The sequence below is a fragment of the Bufo gargarizans genome, chromosome 5, assembly GCF_014858855.1.
Source record: "Bufo gargarizans isolate SCDJY-AF-19 chromosome 5, ASM1485885v1, whole genome shotgun sequence".
NCBI classification, from domain to species: Eukaryota; Metazoa; Chordata; class Amphibia; order Anura; family Bufonidae; genus Bufo; species Bufo gargarizans.
The window spans coordinates 97,225,767-97,250,527 of record NC_058084.1 but is presented as its reverse complement, the minus strand read 5'-3'; the positions used below and the strand labels follow the sequence as shown (position 1 = coordinate 97,250,527).

Sequence of the window (24,761 nt, the reverse complement as noted above, 5' to 3'; positions counted from 1 at the left end):
CTTTAATGTATCCATCAAGATGGCAAAAGCTAGCAGTCAGCAAAGTGAATTATGGGCCATACCTTGACCCCTTCACCAGATAGGACTGAAGGTTTTCGTAGCACATATAATTAGTTTAGAATCACTGACAGGTTTTACAGACCTGATATTTAGGTTTTTCTAAGCCTGCTGTAGTAACGGGTTCACTGGTAAATTCTGGAACAGATAAATCCACTACCATAGAATATACAAAGCATATTTCTCACACACAATAAATATTCTTAGGGCTTGTTCACATCTGTGCCGGTGAATCTGTTTGAGGTCGCTGTTGCAGATTCCATCAAAAATAGTGCAAATTTATTGTCCGTTAAAAAAGTGATGTCCCAATTATTTTATTCAATGGGGTCCTGTTTGGCTCCCTTGAGTTCAGTGTGGCAATCCGGCACTTATGTTATTTACGTTGTAGAAATTGCTAACAGGGTGAAAACTGCGCTAGTATTAATTGCCTTTACAAAGTGGGGGAGATTTATCAAACTGGTGTAAAGTAGGACTGGCTTAGTTGCGGTAGCAAACCAATCAGATTCCGTCTTTCATTTTCCAAAGGAGCTGTGAAAAATGAAAAGTGGAAACTGATTGGTTGCTATGGGCAACTAAGTCAGTTCTACTTTACACCAGTTGGATAAACCTCCCCTAATGTCTTATGGACCAAATTGGAAATGTTTCAGATTCCATTTTGTAGACAGCACAAGTCAGGCTGCGTTCACATGTGCAATTACTTTTGTGTTATTCTGCTTCATCTGAGGAAGGATTAAATAACGGATACAAATGGAAAATCTTCCATTTCTATCCATCATTCGTGGACTACAATATTACAAAAGAAAACTTAAAATGCTCCTCTCAGTCAAGTTTCCATTATTTTTGGCAGAAGAAAAAACACGCCAGACTTTTTCTCCACTCAAAAATAAGTGAAACCTAACCCAAAACTGATGCTCAAAATTAGCTATTAAAACAAACAGGGATAAAGCATATAATCCCCCCATTTTAATGTTACTCTGATAGGGCACAAATACGGGAAACACAAGGCTGATGCGATGTCAGTGGAAGCTGAATTGGAGATGCTGCTGGTACTAAAAACAGGCTTTAGCAAAAAAAGAGAGAGAGGGATTCAAGATTGAAAACAGATTATGTAATTAACTTAGGAAAACACGTCGAGAAGTAGTGTGGGTTATGAGACGGGTCCGTGGCTGGCGTTTTACACACCAGTATATCTGTGCAGGGAGCCGGTGTAGATTTGAGGTATAATCTACATCAGCTTCCTGGCGTAGATTAGAAGAAACGTGTAGGGTCAGCTATGTCTGGCCTCGCAGCACCCACTTTTTTGAAAAACTGACAAGTAGACAGAAAAAGCCCCCAAAAGTTGCAAAAGTTGTGCGCACCAAACTTTATTCGTATTGAGATTCTGGCTTTATTCCCCAACTGCATTATCTTTGAGAGTGCATGCTTAAAAACTGCTAAAGGCAAAGGTAACTTCTTACCAATCTCTGGTTTAGTCGCTTATTTTCCTCTTCTTTTTGCTGCAATGTCTGAAAATAGGAAAAGAGAGAATAACCATCGCAGTCGTTACCTACCAATATGTGAATATGTAACAGTACAAATCAGGAGAACACATTTATCGCCCCTCAACCACTAGAATATTGCCACACGAGGGGCTCCCCTACTGATTTTCAATTAGGGCTCATATGGGATCACCTGGTGATTTTCAATGTAGTATTAGGGCTCGTTCACAATGCGGATTCTGTGCGTGAATTTACTAATGAAAACAAACCGCCCACATTGTTCTCAATGGGATCCATATGGCAGCAGACTACGTGAGGAAAGGACATGCCTGATTACTGCTTGAATTTGTTGGCATGCGGCTACCTCTCTCTTTTTTGAAAATGTGTGGATCCAGTTCAGGTTGGTTTCAAGGCAAGCCTGACTGAAGCTGAGCAGGAGGGGACACTCCTAGAAGTGCTGCCCTTGAAATTAGTCTAAAGATGCTCAAACAGATTATTTTAATTAAAATGATCACTGGTTAGGTGAAATTTACCAACAACCGTTTTATCAGACACTCACTGTCTGGAAAGAAGTCAATTGTGCATGCAAAAGCTTCATCTAATAGTTGCATGTCCACAAAACAAACTTGCCAGAATGTTCCCAGAGAGACCCTTGTCCTCATGCCTCAATGTAAGGGCTCGTCCACACAAAGTTTTTTGCATTCCGTATACGGAACCATTCATTTCAATGGTTCCACAAATTTTTTTTTTTTACTCCGTATGCATTCTGTTTCCGTATTTCCGTTCTGTTGAAAGATAGAACATGGCCTATTATTGCCCGCAAATCATGTTCCGTGGCTCCAATCGAGTCAATGGGTTCACAAAAAAAAGGAACACATACGGAATGTACTCCGTATGTCTTCCATATCCATTCTGTTTTTGCGGAACCATCTATTAAAATTTTTTTGCCCAGCCCAATTTTTTCTATGTAATTACTTAACCGGAAACACAACTGAAAAAAACCCCGGAAAAACGGATCTGGAAAAAACGGCCCGCAAAACACTGAAAAAGATATACGGTCGTGTGAACGAGCCCTTTGACGAAACCAACCTCGCCACTGGGTGGTGGAGAAGCCTGGCTACCAGCCTCTTGCCCCAGGATTATGGGCCCTCTCATCAGCCAGGCTTCCTTTGTTCACAAAGGACTTTTACTAACTTTTGAACCCCTGGTCCAATTCGTGCCATTTTGGGATATGTTAAATGTCTATGTGCACTGTAAATGGTGGGACATTGTATATTTCAGTAGTGATGTCTGTCCTATTGTCCCCACGTGTGTATTGGCGATTCCCCTTTGTCCTGAGAGATAATCGACTTACTCCTTAGTTGTCTCCAGGACAGAAGACACTGTGTATTCTCCTGCCTGTGATAAAATTGCATCAACCCATTGTGTGGGGTATTTGTATCACAGGCAGAGGGGAGAATTTTGTGTGGGAGTGTCTGAGTGTATTGTACGTGTTTATTGGTTGTTTTTACAAAACCCTGTGGGTGGTAACCTTGTGTTGGAAAATGTGTATAGGTCAATGCTTGTGTGTTCAATAAAGAGTTCCTGTTTTACCCTTCATCATGTTGAGGCTGGTGTTTGGGTAACTGATCGAAACTGGGGATTGCTATACCCTGAAGATTTGCTATACTCCCCGGGCTATACTATTAGCTCTTGTAAAAGCTGTTCCTGCTCTCTGGATTTAGGAGAGGTTCACCCACTGGAGCCTGGAGCCTTGTCTTAGGTCCAGGGTGGGTAGGAGATGGCGAGACCTCAACCAAGCTTCGGCGGTTCGTGGGGTCTGCAGTGCTTACGGTGTCGAGTGGAGTGCTTGGAGTCCTCGGGAAGCGCTAGGAGCATCCATCGACGGAGGTACCCGGTCGGGGTGCCAGGAGATCCATTACAAGCCCTAATATTCACTCAGAGACTGCTCAACCATCATGGCTGTATGCCCACCTCTAGTACTGCACAACTATGGTAACAATATTGGACCTTGGGCGGTGGTTCAAATGTCATAAAACTATAAATGTTAGTGTACAATACAAATGCTAATACCGTTTCCTGCACAAGAAGACAATAGTACAGAGAGACGCCTGATACTTACTCTCTCCAGCAGAATAATCTTTTGTTTCTCCTCTGACAATGTAATATCACTGAAAGAAAAAGAAAAGAAAGTGTGCACTGATCCAATCACACAATGCGAAATGTTTCATATCATAGCAGATAGTATTATCACAAGGATGGCTGTGACCGACCAGCAGTCACTTGATGTTATTATGGACACTGTGTCATCACACAGGACTGTCAGCAATGAGAGGTGATGGATCTTCCACTAGCTGACTGCCCTGCGTGATGATGCACATGTCCACCTACTGAGGTGGTTGCACATGCTCAGTTCCTTCCTTCAAATGCCACCATCTACTGTAAGAAGCTGTGACAGTTACAGGGAGAGCGCCCCAGCAGAGAGGTGAGGTGCAGGGCTGGTCCTAGCGTTGTTAGAAAGAGATTGTCATTTTATTATATTAGGTCTAATTTTCATTTTTTACATCAATCATGGGATAACAAATGTAAAATAGTTTTTATGAATTTGCACTCAAAATAGATCTGGCTTATAAAATAGAAAGCTTTAAAAAAAACTATGCCTAGATAACAATATATATTACAGGCCCATTTACTCAGCAGTTAAACTAGAATGGCGAGGGGGAAAAGGGCAATTTCACACAACTTGAGACACATATCTTCTCTGTATGTTCTTCAACATGCAACTCAGCAGCTTACTACTAATAAAAAGAGTAAAGCCTCATTCACACAGTCAGTGTTCGGTCAGTGATTTCCATCAGTGATTTTGAGCCTAAACACATTCCATTATACCTCATGTCTGTGTAGCTACACTACTTGCTTTCGCTCACAATCACTGATGGAAATCACTGACCAAAACACTGAAGTGTGAGAGAGACTTAAAAGGTTTAACTCTTTCCCAACATGTGACGTAATAGTATGTCACATGTCGGGTCATTAAAGATGGCGCCCGCTCCGGAACGAGCGCCATAGCAACCAGGTGCCTGCTGTTTCATAAAGCAGGCACCCACAGCTAATGTCCGCGACCGGCGGTAATGCCAATCGTGGACATTTAACCTCTCAGATGACGTGGTCAAATCTACCACATCTGAGAGCCTGTATTGCCGGAAGCGCGTACTTCCGGTAATGCTCCGGCTCCCCCATGTGGTATGGCCAGATTCGTACGGAGCTGAAGAATGAAAATTACAAGTCAGTTTTACAACATAGTGAATGACATAAAAAATAAATAAAAAAATACCTGTAAAACTCTGGTATGTTTTTTTTTTTCCAATTCCACCCCATTTGGAATTTTATTTCCACCTCCCACTACATCCTATGCAATATTAAACGGTGGTGTTGGAAATTACAACTTGTCCCACAAAAAACAAGCCTCAAAGGGCAATAATGGAAAAATAAAAAAGTTATGGCTCTGGGAAAGCAGGGAGCGCAAAAAGAAAATGCAAAGGCGAAAAAACCTGAGGGGTCGAAAGGGTTAAACCACTTAAACAGTTAACCCAAAACGAGTGACTGCACTTACTGAACAGCTGTCATGCTGATTTCTAAAGCGTGCTCCATCCTGTCTTCATCTTCAGAAGGAGGTTCAGGCACAAAAGCTCCACTAGGCTCAGAGGCAGGAACTGTGTGAGCTGAAGACACAAAACTCCTTAGCTTGCCGAGTTCATCATCAAGTCTCTTCTTCTCCTCGAGCAAACGCGCTCGGTCTTCAGATAGTGTTTCAATTAGATCTGCACAGTAACACCGCAAACATAGGTGAGAAAAATTATTACATGGTTTAAAGTGTCATTAATTCCAGGCTGCTATACAAATGAAAAAAAATAATACATGACCCTAAATATGAAAACAAAAAAATATATATCATGGGTATGTGAAAAATCATATACTATTAAAATGTAAAAATATTTATCCCATGTGGCAAATGAAGAAACAAACAAAAAAAAAGTCAAAATGGCCGATTCGCTTCACCTCCCACAATTTTTTAAATAAAAAGTGATCAAATAGTCACCCCCCCCCCCCAAATAGTATCAATTAATAGTAAAGATCGCCCTGCAAAAATAAGTCTTCACACAGCTCTGTAAACATAACTACAAAAACAGTTATAGGGGTCAGAATATGGGGATGAAAAGAAAAAAATATAATTTTTCAAGGCTTTTATTTTTCTTTTTTTCAGTATTAAAATGCAACAAAAACTATACATATGTGTTATTGTTATAATCATACTGATCTGGAGAATGAAAATAACAGTTCAGTTTTACCATATGGGGAACGCCGTAAAAACAAAACCCATAAAACTGTTGTAGAATTGTGTGTTTTTTTTTTTTTTTTCAATTTCAGCCCATTAGGAATATTTTTTCCAGCGCCCCAGTACATCGTATGCAATATTAGATGGTGCAATTTGAAAACAAACCCTCATACAGTCAGCTGAACGGAAAAATAAAAAAATGACATTGCCCCGCAAAGGCAGGAAGTGAAAAACTAATAAGCAAAAACAAAAAACCTTCCAGGGCTGAAAGGGTTAAGTGTGCTGGTTGATAGTATTTTCTAGTGAAATGCTCATTTTGGTGGATCAACGTACTCCTTGACAGCTAATGTACACTCTAGGTCAGAGAAGGCACGGTCATATATGAAGCTGTGCACAGGCAGGAAAAGGTTACCCAATGGCAGCTGCTGTGATTAGGATGGGGAAGCATTCTCCGTGTACATGGCCCCGTGATAGATTACCAAGGCTTCTTTCACATTAGCGTTAGGATTGTCCGGCATCCGTACTAACGCTAGCTATTCCCTATAATGGGGACTGGTCACAGAGGTGGCCAGACAAAAACCTTCTGTGCATTATGTATGTAAAGCTGAAATGTCCTACCAAATGTGCAAGGATTAAGAGGGTGAGCATGACACTTACCTTTATCTCTTTCCTGCTGCTGTGTGACACTCTTCAGCTTCTCACTCAGTTCACTAATTATATTTTCTTTTTTAAGTCTCTCTCTTGTTAAAACAGTGTTAAAGTTTGTCTGTGGGAAAGAGAAGTCCAGTAATGAAACTAATTATTCATAGAATACTCCCCGTGGACACTGATTAGTCTTGTTTTATTGTGATTTATGCGAAATAAAGGGAAACATAAGAATACATAACAAATCCTGCAACCATACCAAGCGCACTAAAGTCATGAGCACTCCTGATCAACCAGCCCCCGAGAGGCACTGTAGGACTATGTGCTAATAGGTGATGCAACAAGACGATATTTCTTCTTTGTCTCATGGTGCTCAGGAGATTCATATTCCGTACATTGTACATTTTATACTCATCTTAAACTTCTGGTTCTGGTTCAAGTAAACTTTCACCACGATTCTGAACTATTACCTAGAGTAATACATGAGCAGTACTGAACATAAGTCCAAATTGACATTTTTTTTTCCCTACTGCTCCCTGTCCCCCCCTTCCTGTCAGCACCCAAAGCTGCACTGAAATACACAGGAGAGGACTCGTGCGCATGCATGGCAGTCCTGACAATGTATTTCAGTGCAGCTTTGAGGAACGAGGAGCAGTAGCAAAATAAAAAAGAGTGATCTGGACTTCTTATCTGCAGTACTACTCATGTATTACTGAAGGTAACAGTTCAGGATCGTGATGGCAGAGTTCCTTTACAGTGATTCTCCCGAACCTTAAATGGTCAATGTCATTTCAACAAATGTTGCATAAATTGATAGTATAAATCATTGTAAGAAAATTTGCAATATATCTGATCATATATCGTATCAGTGCTTCTTTTCACCCTCCATTGCCTCTACGAAAACTAACATTCTCTGCCTTGCTTTGAGAGGCAAGATGGCCAATCACTGAAGTATCAGATTACATGCTGCCCATAGAAGTAAAGGGAAGGGTGAGGAAGACAAAAGACGACACAAAAAAAGTCTATGGAGAGAGGAGAAAGAATGCTACTAGATGGAGAAAGAGGCATTTTTCATTGATGATATACTACTAAGTTTCTTATATTCATCTGTTCAATTGATTAATGCAAAGTCTGTTAAAATGACATTGACCTAGTACTGATGACCTATCCTTAGGATAAGGCTTCACGCACACAGCCGTTGTTTTGGTCAGCATCCGAGCCGCAGTTTTGGCGGCTCGGTTGCGGACCCATTCACTCCAATGATGCGGAGAGCACTCCGTGTGCTGTCCGCATCCGTTGCTCCGTTCCGTGGCCCCGCAAAAAAATTTATAACATGTCCTATTCTTGTCTGTGCTTTGCGGACAAGAATAGGCAGTTATATTAAAGGCTGTCAGTGCCGTTCCGCAAATTGCGGAATGCACACGGACGCCATCCGTGTTTTGCGGATTTGCAGACTGCAGAACACACAATGGTCGTATGCATGTAGCCCAAGACATCAATATCAGATTGGCAGTGGACAGGCCTGGCATCCCCACCACTACAGCGATGCTAGGGAGGCGATGCTAGGGAGGCGATGCTAGGGAGGCGATGCTAGGGAGGCTTGTTTCAGTTGTGGTCTGCTATTGGCAGCCCCCGTCCCCACGCCGGATGTTTTAATCCGGGCGAAGGGAAGATGCAGCGTCGGTTTTGCCGGGGAGCGAGGTAAGTACAACTTTTGTGAGAGGTCCAGGCATGGGGGAGGGCATTATAGAACTTGGACAACCCCTTTAGGTCCACGAGAACCCCTTTAAACAGAAGTTTCCATTCAAAGACTACAAGTAGAGACCCCAAAATAGAAGTAAACAGAAGAAATATCATAAAAATATCTATCATTTCAACAATGGAAAATCCCTTTAAAGAGAACCTGCTACCACAAAACACATTGCAATCTGCAGGCAACATATTATAGCGTAGGAGTAGCTGAACAAATTGATATATAGTTTTGTAGGAAAAAAATTCAGCAAAACTTGAAATTTATACATTTAAACCTCTGCTCTTACAGAATTTTAGTCCGCCCCTGTGTACAATGTAGCTCAAAAAGAGCAGAGGTTTAAATGTATAAATTACAAGTGTTACTGAATCTTGAACAATAAAACTATGTATCGATCTGCTCACCTTCTCCTGCTATATAATGTGCTGCTTGCAGGTTGCAATGCATTTTGTTGTGGCAGGCTCTCTTTAAGACATTCACACACTGCAGATATGGGCAGTATTTTTCATCAGTACTTGTAAGCAATCGCCAAGACTGGATCCTAAGCACAGGGCAAATATAATGGAAAGAATAATCAATTTTCTCTTCTTTAAGGGTCCATTCACACGTCCGCATTTTTTTATCCGGAATTGTGGTCCGTTTTTTGCGGATCCGTTGTTCCGCAAAAATGTTTCCGTATTTCATCCGTTTTTGCGGATCCGCAAAATCGGATAACATGATGCAATATAAAAATGCTAATAAAGTTGTAATGGTTTATCTAATGGTTTATACCGGAACTATAGCAACGGATCCTCAAAAACGGGTGACATACGGATAGCATCCGCGTGACATCCGTTTTTTTTGAGGAACCATAGAAATCAATGAGACAACGGAGCGCATTTAATGGACTAGATGAGGACCTGTTCTATTTTTATGCGGAGCATCGGAACGGGCATACGGAAGCAAACAGCACACTGTGTGCTGCCCGCAATTTTTGCGGATCCATTGAAATGAATGTACCCTAATTCAATCTTGACTTTTGGCTTCAAAATAAAATGCTGATGTAAAATATTGTTCAAATCTGCAATGTGTGAATGAGGTCTAAATGTATCCTAAAACAAGACACTCTGTTGCTACAGACCTGTTGTTCTGCTATAAGGGAGATCCTGAGGTTCTGCAATTCTTCAGTTTTTTCCCTATCCAGCTGGTCAAGTTGCTCAGAAATTAGCTGTTTCTCCTGCTGAAGCTTTTCCTGAAGCTCACAAACCAGACTATGTGCAAACCCAGAAGAACTTAACGGAGAAGAGAGAATTAATAACAAACCAATGAAACAACATTAATGTTAACAATATCATTACATTACTTTGTTAAAAGAATTGTTTTTCAGTAATTACATCTTTTACTTAGTCTCTTAACACAACCATTTAAGGGAACCTGTCACCACAGAATGCAGTGCAATCTGCAGGCAGCATGTTATAGAGCGGGAGGAGCTGAGCAGATTGATGTGTAGTTTTATGGGGGGGAAAAATAAATCTGTAAAACTTGTAATTTATACAATTATATCTCTGCTATTTCTGACTTCCTTGTACACGGGGTAAGATAGCGATGACTATGTGTATACAGACTAAAATGACAGAGATGAACTGAGATCTATCAATCTGCTCTATAACATGCTGCTTGCAGAATTCACTGCATTTCATGGTGGCAGGTCCTCTTTCTACAAGCTTTCTGAGGTATCAAAATTGCAATAAAAGATCTGATTCGGTCATGTCCAAAATGTAATATGCCTATAATGCCAAATTTCTAGTTAACACTTGCTTTTCTGGTATTCATATACAGTCATCTCTCAGGATACAATATTTTCAACATACAATAGTCTTTTTTGGGCCATCATAAGTGGAAACTAGACTCAACATACAATGCCTCAGACTCAGAGCGAACCAATCAACACGGCCATTTTATTAGCAAAACACCTTTACTGGTTGTCTATTAGCTCCTCTGTAGTATTAAATGTTCTGCACTGCCCCCTGTCTGTGTCGGATAAGCTGCTCCTTTGGACACTAGGTGAGCTGCGACTTTACTTTTCTGTTACGTGTACTGTATGTACACTGTACGTATACCTGCCCTCACCAAAGAACCTGTTTTACAGCTTCCAGCATCTATTCCTGTTTTACAGAATGACTTGCTTTATCTGTCTTAGTTATCTGCTTATTTTTCTTAATACTTCACTTTTTCTTGTTTTGAGATGACCTTTTGGGGCTTTGGAACCAATTACTGATTTGCAGTAGAGTAATGGACTCAAGTTACAATGGTTTGAACAATGGTCATTCCAGAGCCAATTAATATTGTAACTTGAGGAACCACTGTACTTTCAGGGTGCCTTGGTCCCTGTAGCGTGCATGATCCCAGAATTCAGTGCTTCTCCAGACATGTCCTATTAGCTGTGCCCTCCACTTTCTGTCAGTCACTGCAGAAGTACTATAAGGTACAGAGACCGTGCAATGCCACAAGTGTGGAATTGTATTGTACAGTATCACATATGCTCTGGCACATGTGCACTGACTAGAAAGAGTCTGGATGTGATATAATGAGCTGTTGGGGGGGGGGGGGGGGGGTTAAAGGGGTTCTCTGGGAATTAAGAAAATTAAAAGTACTTAAGTATTACTTTATAATAAATATATTCCCAAATACCTTTCATTACTTAGAATGGCTAGTTTTGTCTGTGGAGCAATCACTAGGAGAAATAAAATGGCCGCTGTCCTGCCAGTACACACAGAACCAGTCCTAATCACACAGGAGGACAAGAAACTTCACAACACTGAGCTGAAGAGCTGCCTCATCCTCCTCTCTGCTCTGCGGGAATGGAAATCAGGAGACATGAAGTACAAAGAGGATGGTGGGGGTAATGAGCAGCAGCACTTGTATGCAGTCTCCATTACCACAGCCCCATATCACCACAGTCTGTCCGTCCTCTCTGTACTTCATGTCTCCTCTGAACTAAATGTCCTACAGATTCAGCCAAAGTTCTTATCAGCTGTATTCAGGATCATAATCCCTGCCAAGTAGAGAGGAGGAGGAGGATGAGGGAGCCGTTTACCTCAGTGTTGTGAAGTAACTTGCCCTGCTGTGTGATTAGGACAGGTTCTGTGTGTACTGGTAGGACAGCGGCCATTTTGTTTCCCCTGATGATTGCTCCCCAAAATGAGCCATTATAACTAATGAAAGGTATATGGAAATATATTTATTATGAAGTAATATTTAAGTATTTTCATTTTCTTAATTCCCGGAGAACCCCTTTAAAGAAGGACTTCATGGATGACAGAACCTTGGATGTTAAAGGGGTTATCAGAGTTATGAAAAAAAAACATATATAGCACTGAAAATCTGATGGGCAGCAATATATAACTAAGCTAAGCAAGTTTTATGAAAAAAAAATATATTTCCTCATTTGCCTGGTTCTCTTTTGGCCCTTTGTTTACCTGCAATAAAAACAATCTCTGCCCCTCCCCCTGCAACTTTATCAGAGCAGGGAGAGAAGCTGACATCACATGTCATGTGACCCTCAGTCAAATCTGATAAACCAGGCACTAGAGATAAAGTGAGTTAATTGGAAAGCTGTTACATTTGCCTAGTTAGGAACATAGAAAGAATAAAAAAATAACTCGGATAACCCCATTAAGAAACCAATTCACAAAACAGCACTGCAGAGTGCAAAACGGAGGTTGCTGTGAAAATCATCTGAAAACATTAGTAAGTTGAGTAACGCTCTCTTATTTGGCAATAAAAGCCATGCCTCATTAAAGGGAACCTGTCACCGGGATTTTGTGTATAGAGCTGAGGACATGGGTTGCTAGATGGCTGCTAGCACATCCGCAATACCCAGTCTCCATAGCTCTGTGTGCTTTTATTGTGTAAAAAAAACGATTTGATACATATGCAAATTAACCTGAGAGGAGTCCTGTACGTGAGAAGAGTCAGGGACAGGACTCATCTCAGGTTAATTTGCATATGTATCAAATAGGTTTTTTTACACAATAAAAGCACACAGAGCTATGGGGACTGGGTATTGCGGATGTGCTAGCGGCCATCTAGCAACCCATGTCCTCAGCTCTATGCCCAAAATCCAGGTGACTGGTTCCCTTTAAGCGCGGTGTGAATGTCATAGGAGATATTTCTTTAAGGGGTTGTACATAATAATGAAAAATCTGAACAATGTAGCCAATTACTGTAAAATTATAAGTTATTACATACTCCTCTTTCCCTGCCTCAGTTCTCAGCACCACCAGTCCGATCCATCTCCCGCTGGTTGTTTAGAGACTGAGGTGTTGATGAGCAGAATACATGACCGCTGCAGCCAATCACTATCCTCAGAGGCGTATGGTGTGAGATTGCTGAGCACTGTGATTGGCTGCAGCAGTCAAGTGATGTTCACAGTGACAGTGCCTACATACGACATGTGACTGCTGCAGCCAATCACTGTCCTCAGATGTACTGATTAGCTGCAGTGGTCACATGCCATGTACCTTACATGATTGTGATGTGCACGGTGACGTTCAGCTATACCACGTGTGACTGCTGCAGCCAAACACTGTCCTCAGAGGTCTCATCTCAAATACAGCTGAGGACAGTGATTGGCTGCAGTGGTCACATGTCATACACCTGCAGTCTGAATATGAACAGTGGGAGAAGGCCAGGACCGGTATATCTTGGGCCGTTCTAATTTCAGAATCTCCTCCTCCAATGAGCAAGTGCAGAATATCCCTGATAATCCCTTTTCCAAAGCGCAGAGTTGATGCCCTCAATTTTAAAGAGTAGAAAGATAAAAATTACATACTTATTATTTTGTGCTATCCAGCTATTCTAGTGGTTCGGGAGTTCCATAGTGACAGATTCTCTTCAAAGAGTAGCCATATTATGTAATGCTGTTTACTTCTGCCCTGGCCATGTCATGATCACAAGCTATGCCCATGGCAAGCAGAATGGTCCGTCATGTGACCAGAACATGAGCTCTAGAAAACACTTGGTGAACTGACACACCATTAGAAAGTTACATAGCTTTTCAACGCACAACAAACAAACTTTAACTGCTGAAACCAGAATACTTCTTAATAAAGTAGGAGAGAGTTCGTCCACTATGCCTTGTATTAGCTAGCAGAAGGGTAGTCGGACACCTTGTGGCTTTTCCAATGGAGCCACTGAAACTGCTTTGGCTTGAAAAAAGAAGCAAGTAAGGTAACAGAAACATATTATTATATTAAAGGGTTGTCTCACTTCAACAAATGGCATTCATCATGTAGAGAAAGTTAATACAAGACACTTACTAATGTATTGTGATTGTCCATGTTGCCTCCTTTCCTGGCTGGATTCATTTTTCCATCACATTATACACTGCTCATATCCAGGGGTTACCAACACCCTGCAATCCAGCAGCAGTGGCCGTGTTTGCACACTATAGGAAACGGTGCTGGCCTAGGTGCACTCCTGTGATCCCGGCCGGCGCTCTTTCCTATAGTGTGCAAGCACGACCGCCACTGATGGATTTACAGGGTGGTTGTAACCATGGAAATGTGCAGTGTAATATGGACAATCACAGGATATGCCCCCATTGTCCGATAGGTGCAGCTCTCACCTCTGAGACCCACACCTATCTCTAAAACGAAGCCTGAAAAGTGGTGGCCAGCAGTGCTGGGTCCGGCCACCTATTTGCCTGCTGAAAATAGACGAGCGGCGCGCTCAGCTATTTTCAGAGTCCCTATAGAAATGAACGGGAGGGAACTGTGCTTGCACAGCCACTGCTTCCACTCACTTCTATGGAGCCGCCGAAAATAGAGTCAGCGCTCAGCTATTTTCAGTGGCCCCATTGAAATGAATGGAGGGCGGCCACGCATGTGCGACATGCCCTCCTTCACTTTATCAGCTGTGTTTACAAGATAGGTGCGGGTTCCATAGGTGCCCTAGCGATATGCCCCCATTGTCTGAGATGGGAAAACCCCTTTAAGGTTTGTTGGGTGAATTATAACAGCATGCATGACAGCAATTATAACAGCATGTCAAGAAATGAGAAGAAATAGAAAACGGATGGTGGTAACTTGGGAGGATAAAACCAAAGATCAGGGTGGGAAAATAAGGAAATAATTTAAAACTAAGTGGGTGGTGAAGTGAATGGACTCCTCAATGTTTCCTCTGGGTTAAAAAGTTTTCTTACATTAATTCAAAGGAAAGCCTGCTACTTGTCAAAGGCTGTCAAAAATCTGGTACAGATCCAGAAAGAAATAGCTGCCGACATAAACTAGACAAATAAGGCCTTGTGCACACGAACGTATTTTCATTCCGTGTCCGTTCCGTTGTTTTTTTTTTTTTTCCGGAAACATTCATTTCAATGGGTCTGCTAAAAAAGTGGAAGTTACTCCGTGTGCATTCCATTTCCGTTCCACAAAAAATAAAAATAAAGAACATGTCCTATTATTGTCCGCATTACAAGGATAGGACTGTTCTATTAGGGGCCAGCTGTTCCGTTCCGCAAAATACGGAATGCAGACGGACGTCATCCGTATTTTTTGTGGATCCGTTTTTTGCGGACCGCAAAATACATACGGTCGTGTGCATAAGGCCTAATGGAGTAACCTTTCAAGTAATTAAAAAAATTCTGCTCTGGTGCCAACTTCTAAGGCAGTATTCCGCAGCAAACCATTCACCAAATATAGGGCCCAGGCCTATTAGCCATTTGTGTCCAAAAAAATAATGTTCACAAATTTTATCCAAGTAATGTAAATAATTAGTAAAAGTATTGGATTATGACAGAAAATTTATTAAACATAGATTTTCTTTTTCTTTTACCAAGCATGGAAAAAGAAATGAAGACCTCGTCCTACCTCTTGCTTAACTCCTGCTCAAGGAGTTGAATTTTTTCTAAAAGTTCTTTTTCAGCAGATTGCCTGTTTATGTCAAAGTCTTTAAGGGCAGGGCGCGCACATTCCTCTTTATCAGACGCACACTTCTGTGCAGGCGATTCTCTTTCTAGCTTTTGTGAGCTGAAAATTTGATCTCGCTCTTCCTCAAGTTTCCGAATGGATGATTCATAACTGTCTTTCTGCTCCTTCAAAGACCTCTCATGATCTTCAAGTGCTTTCAAACTACTATCCAGTTGGCGACGTAGGACACTTATCTCTTCCTGGAGCCTGCTCTCTGTTTCTAGAGCTTTTTGATGGACAGACGTTAAATGGCTAATGTCTCTTTGCAATGAGCTGGCTTCGACGCCATGCCTTTCTAAAAGCTCTGAAATGCACTGATTTTTTTCAGCTGTCAATAGTGTTTTAAGTTGGGCAAGCCCTAGCTCATGCTCCTCTTTCTGAATTTGGATCAAGCTATTCAGTTTTTCAATCTCTTTCTTCAGGGTTTCTGTCTTCTCATCAAGTTGACATTTTAGGTCATCCTGTTGTTGCATTTTACTTTCCTTCAGGATTAACTTCATTTCTTCTATTTCTCCTTCTTTAATTGCTAACTCAACCTCCAATTTACATCGAACTGTGGACAGTTCTGAAAGTCTACAATTTAATTCTTGCAGCTGAGATTCCTTCTCCTGAGCCGAGGCTGCTGAAGACTCCTGCAATTGGTCAATCGTGAGCTTAGTATCGTTCTTTAACTTTTCTAACCCACATTTATGTTCTGCTTTTATACCTTCAAGTTCTTGTGCATGCTGGAGCTTTAAATTTTCTTCTAACTCTTTCAAATGTGTTTGTTCCAAAATCGCGAACTCCTCCTTAAGTAGCCAGAGTTTTTCTTCATTCTCGGCATGAATCTTCTTAAAATCCTCAAGCGCCGCTTCTCGAGACTGTTTCAGCTTCTGAACTTCACACGTCTGCTCCCTCATGGCACTTTCAAGGCGGATAACTTTTTCATCCTTTTCACTCTGTAAACAAAGGAAGGTTTCATTTTCCCTTCTGATTGCAGCAAATTCATTATCCTTACTCTGCAAATCCTCTTTTAGGGCAGCAATGTCATGTTTCAACTTGGCAATGGTTTCCTCATTCACTTCACGATCTTGTTTTGATACGTGAAGTTGCTTCTCATATGATTCCTCCAAAAGCTGCAATTCCTCCAAATGTTTTGCTTTTAAGGCGGTTTCAAGAGAAACCTTGGCGCGTTCAATCATATCGAGAACTTCAGCAGAAACAGTCTTAACAGCATTTGCAAATTCACTCTGCTCTCTTTGTACATGCTTCCTCAAATGGCAAAGCTCTTCCTTGAAATTCCTCAAGTTAGCTTGTGATTCCTGGGCAACCATTTTACATTTCTCCAGACAAATTTTTAAAGAAGCATTTTCAACACTGTCATCTTTTGCTTTACTTTTTGTATCCTGCATACGCCTGTTGTCTATTGCATTTATAACAGAAGAATACAGGGACTCCACCATCATTTCTGGACTCTGCGTATCGCTAATATTGGGAGAGACCAGATTCTCCTCTATAACAAACTCATTCACGGCAGACATAAAATCTGATTCTGGACTATCTGCTAATGAGTCCAAATCCAAAGAACCCTGTTTAATAGCCTGTTCAATATTTGGATGGGGAATTGTTTCAAAGTCAAATGTATGAGCGTCAATGCTGTCTGGAGACAGTTCTTCTAAAGGTCCTGGAATGGCAACAGAAGGACAAATGGGACCCTGAAGACTGAGTGATGGAGGAGACTTGGATGAGGTAGTAGCTGTAGTTTCGGTTGCATTTTCAATCCTTGGTGTCGTTGTAGACTGGGGGGAAAGCTGGCCATTAGAAGCCTAAAAATAAAAGCAGAGATATGAGGTAAGGTGACAGTATTCGACAAAGAAATATTATTGCTGAGGTTACAAAAATATGAATGTGATGCTATTCAGACAGTGTTTTACATAAATGTTTCCTTTTGCCAGTAAGGAATACAATTTTTGAAATGCTATACCTTTTGTTCATTCAGAAGATCTGTAATGGTCTGTGACATTTCATCCAAACTTTGTGCAGCTTTTACCAGGTTATGAAGAGCACGTACATGCTGGTGAAGAGGCTCAAAATCACAAAGTAAGGGCACCCTAAAGGGGGAAAAGACAAAGCGCTTAATGAAATAGTGCTTATTTCCAAAGAAGAATCTATACAATGAGAGACCGGACAATTCACTTCGTACAACAGAAAGTCACCTAAGAATAGAGGATTCTTTTTGAATTGATATTCTGATCAAAAGGCAACTTGCCCCTTTTTGTTTTTGCACAATGCGACATAGTTCTGAATCTCATACCATTTTAAGCTGGCACCATCGCTATGTTCACTAAAGTACCTTATTTCCAGGACTACTCTTTTTACTTTATTTCGTTTTGTAGTTTTGATATAAAAGTGCTTTTTATGTTATGTGAATGAGGCTCCAAGGTGCCCAGAGGGGCATTTTTTTCACTCTCCGGTGCCCAGTGACGCCCCCCTGCAGTGCCCAAGAACACCTCCTGATCCTCAAATAACCTCCCACAGCCCGGCAAACGGTTCTGCCCCCTCCTCACGTCATAGTCTACCTTATAGAAATGCCCCGTCCTTCTTCCGGTCTGTGGCCAGAAAACTTGCGCAGGCGCAGTACCGCCTGCGCAATCATCGACCTCCTGAGGGCAACATCCTCAAAAGTCTCACTGGGCATGCGCCGAGCCCAGTGATGTAACCTCAGCGCTGTTGCCCTCAGGACGTTGATGATCGCGCAGGCTGCAGGCGGTACTGCGCCTGCGCGAGTTTTCTGGCCGCAGACAGGAAGGAGGACAGGGCATTTCTATAAGGCAGACTATGACGTGGGGAGGGGGTGGAACCGTTTGCCGGGCTGTGGGAGGTTATTTGAGGATCAGGAGGCGTTCTTGGGCACTGCAGGGGGGTGTCACTGGGCACTGGAGAGTGAAAAACACGCCCCTCATGGCACCTTGGAGCCTCATTAGCATAACCTAAAAAGCACTTTTATATCAAAACTACAAAACAAAATAAAGTAAAAAGAAGAGTCCTGGAAATAAGGTACTTTAGTGAACATAGCGATGGTGCCAGCTTAAAATGGTAAAAGCAGGTGACAGATTCCCTTTAAAGGGGTTATTCACCTTTGGTAAGTGTTTCTTCAGATCCCCTAGCCAGTGAAGCTGGACTTATGGGGGTAATCATACTTGAGCCCCACTGCTGGGTATTGGTTCCACTGCTGACCCGCGGGCTCGGCAGGTTCCAGGCGTCCCCACATTAACATCTGGTTTAACGCAGGGTCACACGAATGATGCAGCCAAACATTGGCTGCAGCAGTCACATGTCATCCATGAGGCACATCATTGGTTCATATTCTACATGGGTGCCATGTGACTGCTGCGGCAGTAACTTAAAGGTTAGGTACACCTTTGGGGGACTTTTTTTTATTATTGCATTGTACTTCTTTTGAGCTAAAAATGTTTTTTTCAATTGGTCTTTATTAAAAATATGGAATCCTTTTTTTTTTGTGTGTGTGTACAGAGCTGAGATGCTGTAGTAGCAGCCTGTGGATTTTCTGTCTTTTCCTTCATCTGGGGAGCAGACAGACTCCTTATCTCTGCTCTCATAAACACTCATTAAAGCTGAATCCTTATCTTACTGATAAGAATGTGGCTTAAATAAGTGTATATGACCTCTTAGTAGTTTGGAGATAAGGGTTATTAGAGGAGGAAAGTGAAAGTACCAGTCACACAGTTAGAAAAACAGTTAACCCTTTGTGACAGAATGGCTCAATATTTTTAATAAAGGACAATTCAAAATATGATTTTTAGCCCAAAAATTTTAAAATGCAATCATAAACAAAAATTGCCTCCAAAGATGTACATAGCCTTTAACCACCTCCCGACCGCCTAACGCACCGATGCGTCCGGGAGGTGGTTGATTTACTCCTCCTGGACGCATCGGCGCGTAATCTCGCGAGACTAGGCTACACAGAGAGTAGCACCAACACTACATACTATCCCCAGATCACCCCCCTGAACCCCTATTAACCCTTTGATCACCCCTGTCAATCACTAGTGAAAGGAAAAAAGTGATCAGTGCAAACTGTCACTTTTTTTTTCACTGGTATTGACCGTTTTAGGTATAGTTTAGGCCCCTTGGTTAGGTAGTTTAGGGATCAGTTAGCGCCCAGCCCACCGCACCGCAGTCACTGATTCGCTGATTAGCGTATCGCTAATCAGCATTTGTACTTTTATAGTATCTGGAAGTGATCAAAACTGATCACGGTCAGATCTATAATTGTATTAGTGTCACTTTAGGTTCACCCTCCACCCAAAACGCAGTGTTTGCCCGATCAGGCCTGATCGGGCGCCCACACGTGCGTTCACCCACGCCCGCCCCACCTCAGTGACAACATTTTTTTTTTTGATCACTGCACATTCACTTTACACGCGCTGCGGCGATAAAAAAAATCAGTTTTGATATTTTTTTATCAACCGCAGCGGCCTACGGTACTTCGCTAGCCTCCCATTTGTAAGACAGGCTTGCTTTTTTTTCTTGGGTAGTCTCAGAGAATACCCCTAAATTTAGTTGCCCACATGTCAAACAGGGGGTATTCTTCTGAAGAGGCCTACAGGCTTCTGACCCAGTCGGATGAGGAATGGGAACCCTCATCTGATGAATCTAGCGGGTCAGAATACGAACCTGTAGAAAGCAGTGGCTCTCTGACCCAAAGTTCGGACGAGGAGGCTGAGGTCCCTGATAGCACCAGGCGTACCCGGCCCCGTGTCGCTAGACCGCAGGTTGCGCAGGATCCGCTTCAAGAGCAGCAGAGTGGGGCTGGTGCTGTCGGATTATGTGGTGAGGCATACACCAGCAGCCCAGCCCTTCCTGGACCTAGTACCAGCACTGCCGTAGAACATGGTGAAGTAGCGAGCACCAGAAGGGCAGTTGAAGCTGGTACGGTGGCACGTGCAGTAGTGACCCCGTCGCAGCCACCGCAAAGACGTGCCCGTAGAGCTCTAGAATCCCTGAGGTGCTGGCAAACCCTGATTGGCAGTCCCCAACTTCAGCCGCACCTGTAGTTTTCCCTTTCACTGCCCAGTCTGGAGTTCGGGTTGAGACAGCTCAGATCGGTTCGGCCCTGGGATTTTTTGAGCTGTTCTTGACTGCGGAGCTCTTATACTTAGTTGTGGCAGAGACAAACCGGTATGCCACACAATTTATAACCGCTAACCCGGGAAGCTTTTATACCCAGCCTTTCCGGTGGAAACCAGTCCAAGTTTCCGAAATTAAAACTTTTTTGGGCCTTCTCCTCAACATGGGTCTAACTAAAAAGCATGAATTGCGGTCATATTGGTCCATGAACCCAATTCATCACATGCCCATGTTCTCTGCTGCTATGTCCAGGACACGATTTGAGACCATCCTGCGTTTCCTGCACTTTAGTGATAACAGCACCTGCCGTCCTAGAGGCCACCCTGCTTTTGACCGGCTCCACAAAATTCGGCCCCTCATAGACCATTTCAAACTGAAATTTGCAGATATGTATACCCCAGAGCAAAACATCTGCGTAGACGAGTCCCTGATACATTTTACCGGGCGCCTTGGCTTCAAACAATACATCCCAAGCAAGCGCGCCCGGTATGGGGTCAAATTGTATAAGCTCTGTGAAAGGGCCACAGGCTATACCCACAAATTTCGTGTCTATGAGGGAAAAGATCAGACCCTGGAGCCGGTCGGTTGCCCTGACTACCTGGGGAGCAGTGGGAAGATAGTCTGGGACTTGGTGTCACCCTTATTCGGCAAGGGGTACCATCTTTATGTGGACAATTTCTACACAAGTGTGGCCCTCTTTAGGCATTTGTTTCTAGAACGGATTGGCGCCTGTGGTACCGCGCGAACTAGTCGCGCGGGCTTCCTCCAACGGCCCGTTAGCACCTGTCTTGCAAGGGGGCAGAGGGCCGCACTGTGTAACGAAGAACTGCTCGCGGTGAAATGGAGAGACAAGCGTGACGTTTACATGCTCTCCTCCATTCACGCAGACACGACAATACAAATTGAGCGAGCAACCCGTGTCATTGAAAAGCCCCTCTCAGTCCACGACTATAACCTTCACATGGGAGGGGTGGACTTCAATGACCAGATGTTGTCTCCGTATTTAGTTTCCCGCAGAACCAGACGCTGGTATAAGAAGGTGTCTGTATATTTAATTCAATTGGCTCTGTATAATAGTTTTGTTCTCTACAGTAAGGCTGGGAGAACTGGATCCTTCCTCAAATTTCAGGAAGAGATCATTGAGAACCTCCTGTACCCAGGAGGTCCCGTGGCCCCATCCACCAGTGTAGTTAGCCGTCTACATGAGCGACATTTCCCCAATGTCGTTGCTGGTACCTCAACCCAACCGTCACCCCGAAAAAGATGTTGTGTCTGTAGCAGGAGTGGAATAAGGCGTGACACCCGCTATTTCTGTCCTGACTGTCCTGACCACCCTGCCCTATGCTTAGGGGAGTGTTTCCGGAAGTACCACAGACAGGTACACCTAGCATAGGGATCATCTCACCAGGACAGGCACACAGGGCTATTAGGGCCCATTCACTCACACAGCTGCTGCAAACGTCTCCTTTCACCTGGGACAAAGTGCATAACGCACTTCGCCACATCTTTGGGCGATTTGCGCTTTGCACATTGACCCATGGGGAAGGAGAGGTTTGTTCTATAAAGGTAAAAAAAAAAAAAAAAACACCAGTAAGCAAAAAGGTTAATATTTAGTTCAAAAAGTTAAAGTTTATATGTTCTGTTCCAAAGTTAAAAAAATTATTGCGTTGCGGCCTGTTTTTTTCTTTTTTTACCTTCCAGGTGGACCAACCGATCGACTAGCTGCAGCACTGATGTGCATTCTGACAGAAGCATTGCGCTGCTGTCAGATTACACGCAAGTCGGTGTATGCGGACGAGATTTCTACTCTGCAGTAACAGATACGTTTGCCGAGGCATACGAGCTGAGGAGGAGGCGGCGTTCCTATGCTTTGGCAAACACTTTGTATGTAAAAAAATAAAAATAAAATCCCGGCAATGATTTATTCATCCACATCGATTGATGTGAATGGAGAAATCTGGTTTGCCAGAGCATACGAGCTAAGTGGGTATGGATGTTGGGCGGAGCTCCTATGTCCTGGCAGACGCCTTTCCCCTCCTTTTTTTTTTGGGGCACAGATTTTTTCATCCACATTGATCGATGCGAATGAAGAAATCTTTGCCGTTCATTTTTTTCTTTCAGCCCAGAGGCTGAACGGAAAAAAATAAATCTCATTACCTGTATGCTCAATATAAGGAGAATAGCAGAAACTCCTAATGCTGGCCATACATGTAATGATTGCGGAGACTCTCAAATGCCAGGGCAGTACAAACACCCCACAACTGACCCCATTTTGGAAAGAAGACACCCCAAGGTATTCGCTGAGGGGCATATTGAGTCCATGAAAGATTTAAATTTTTGTCCTAAGTTAGCAGAAAGTGAGACTTTGTGAGAAAAAAACAAAAAAAAAAATCAATTTCCGCTAACTTATGCCCAAAAAATACATTTCTATGAACTCGCCATGCCCCTCATTGAATACCTTGGGGTGTCTTCTTTCCAAAGTGGGGTCACATGTGGGGTATTTATACTGCCCTGGCTTTTTAGGGGCCCTAAAGCTTGAGAAGAAGTCTGGGATCCAAATGTCTAAAAATGCCCTCCTAAAAGGAATTTGGGCACTTTTGCAGCCTAGATGCGCAAAAGTGTGACACATCTGGTATCGCCGTACTCAGGAGAAGCTGGGGAATGTGTTTTGGGTTGTCATTTTACATATACCCATGCTGGGTGAGATAAATATCTTGGTCAAATGCCAACTTTGTATAAAAAAATGGGAAAAGTTGTCTTTTGCCAAGATATTTCTCTCACCCAGCATGGGTATATGTAAAATGACACCCCAAAACACATTCCCCAACTTCTCCTGAGTACAGCGATACCAGATGTGTGACACTTTTTTGCAGCCAAGGTGGGCAAAGGGGCACATATTCCAAAGTTCACCTTTCGGATTTCGCAGGCCATTTTTTACACATTTTGATTGCAAAGTACTTCTCACACATTTGGGCCCCTAAATTGCCAGGGCAGTATAACTACGCCACAAGTAACCCCATTTTGGAAAGAAGACACCACAAGGTATTCCGTGAGGGGCATGGCGAGTTCCTAGAATTTTTTCTTTTTTGTCACAAGTTAGTGGAATATGAGACTTTGTAAGGAAAATAAATAAATAAATAAAAATCATCATTTTCCGCTAACTTGTGACAAAAAATTAAAAATTCTAGGAACTCGCCATGCCCCTCACGGAATACCTTGGGGTGTCTTCTTTCCAAAATGGGGTCACTTGTGGGGTAGTTATACTGCCCTGGCAATTTAGGGGCCCAAATGTGTGAGAAGTACATTGCAATCAAAATGTGTAAAAAATGGCCTGCAAAATCCGAAAGGTGCACTTTGGAATATGTGCCCCTTTGCCCACCTTGGCTGCAAAAAAGTGTCACACATCTGGTATCGCCGTACTCAGGAGAAGTTGGGGAATGTGTTTTGGGGTGTCATTTTACATATACCCATGCTGGATGTGAAAAATATCTTGGTCAAATGCCAACTTTGTATAAAAAAAAATGGGAAAAGTTGTCTTTTGCCAAGACATTTCTCTCACCCAGCATGGTTATATGTAAAATGACACCCCAAAACACATTCCCCAACTTCTCCTGAGTACAGCGATACCAGATGTGTGACACTTTTTTGCAGCCAAGGTGGGCAAAGGGACCCACATTCCAAAGTGCACCTTTCGGATTTCACCGGTCATTTTTTACGGATTTTGATTGCAAACTACTTCTAACGCATATGGGCCCCTAAATTGCCAGGGCAGTATAACTACGTCACAAGTGACCCCATTTTGGAAAGAAGACACCCCAAGGTATTCCGTGAGGGGCATGGCGAGTTCCTAGAATTTTTTATTTTTTGTCGCAAGTTAGTGGAATATGAGACTTTGTAAGGAAAAAAATAAAATAAATCATCATTTTCCGCTAACTTGTGACAAAAAATAAAAAGTTCTATGAACTCACTATGCCCATCAGTGAATACCTTAGGGTGTCTACTTTCCGAAATGGGGTCATTTGTGGGGTTTTTCTACTGTCTGGGCATTGTAGAACCTCAGGAATCATGACAGATGCTCAGAAAGTCAGAGCTGTTTCAAAAAGCAGAAATTCACATTTTTGTACCATAGTGTGTAAACGCTATAACTTTTACCCAAACCATTTTTTTTTTTTGCCCAAACATTTTTTTTTTATCAAAGACATGTAGAACAATAAATTTGTCGAAAAATGTATATATGGATGTCGTTTTTTTTGCAAAATATTACAGCTGAAAGTGAAAAATGTCATTTTTTTTACAAAAAAATAGTTACATTTTGATTAATAACAAAAAAAGTTAAAATGTCAGCAGCAATAAAATACCACCAAATGAAAGCTCTATTAGTGAGAAGAAAAGGAGGTAAAATTCATTTGGGTGGT

The 24,761-nt window shown here is 42.4% G+C and overlaps 1 protein-coding gene across 4 annotated transcripts in view; it reads right to left on the bottom strand.

The window, feature by feature from the left end:
- Positions 1-24,761, bottom strand: part of RB1CC1 (RB1 inducible coiled-coil 1) — a 140,815-nt gene that overhangs the window by 28,826 nt on the left and 87,228 nt on the right. For all 4 annotated transcript variants that reach the window (XM_044292711.1, XM_044292715.1, XM_044292714.1 and 1 more), the window contains 7 exons: positions 17,180-17,306; positions 15,118-17,021; positions 9,387-9,537; positions 6,529-6,637; positions 5,149-5,356; positions 3,658-3,706; positions 1,515-1,562 (listed from right to left, as the gene is read on the bottom strand). In XM_044292711.1, the coding sequence (XP_044148646.1) occupies positions 1,515-1,562; positions 3,658-3,706; positions 5,149-5,356; positions 6,529-6,637; positions 9,387-9,537; positions 15,118-17,021; positions 17,180-17,306 (2,596 nt within the window). The remainder of the gene's footprint in view (positions 1-1,514; positions 1,563-3,657; positions 3,707-5,148; positions 5,357-6,528; positions 6,638-9,386; positions 9,538-15,117; positions 17,022-17,179; positions 17,307-24,761) is intronic.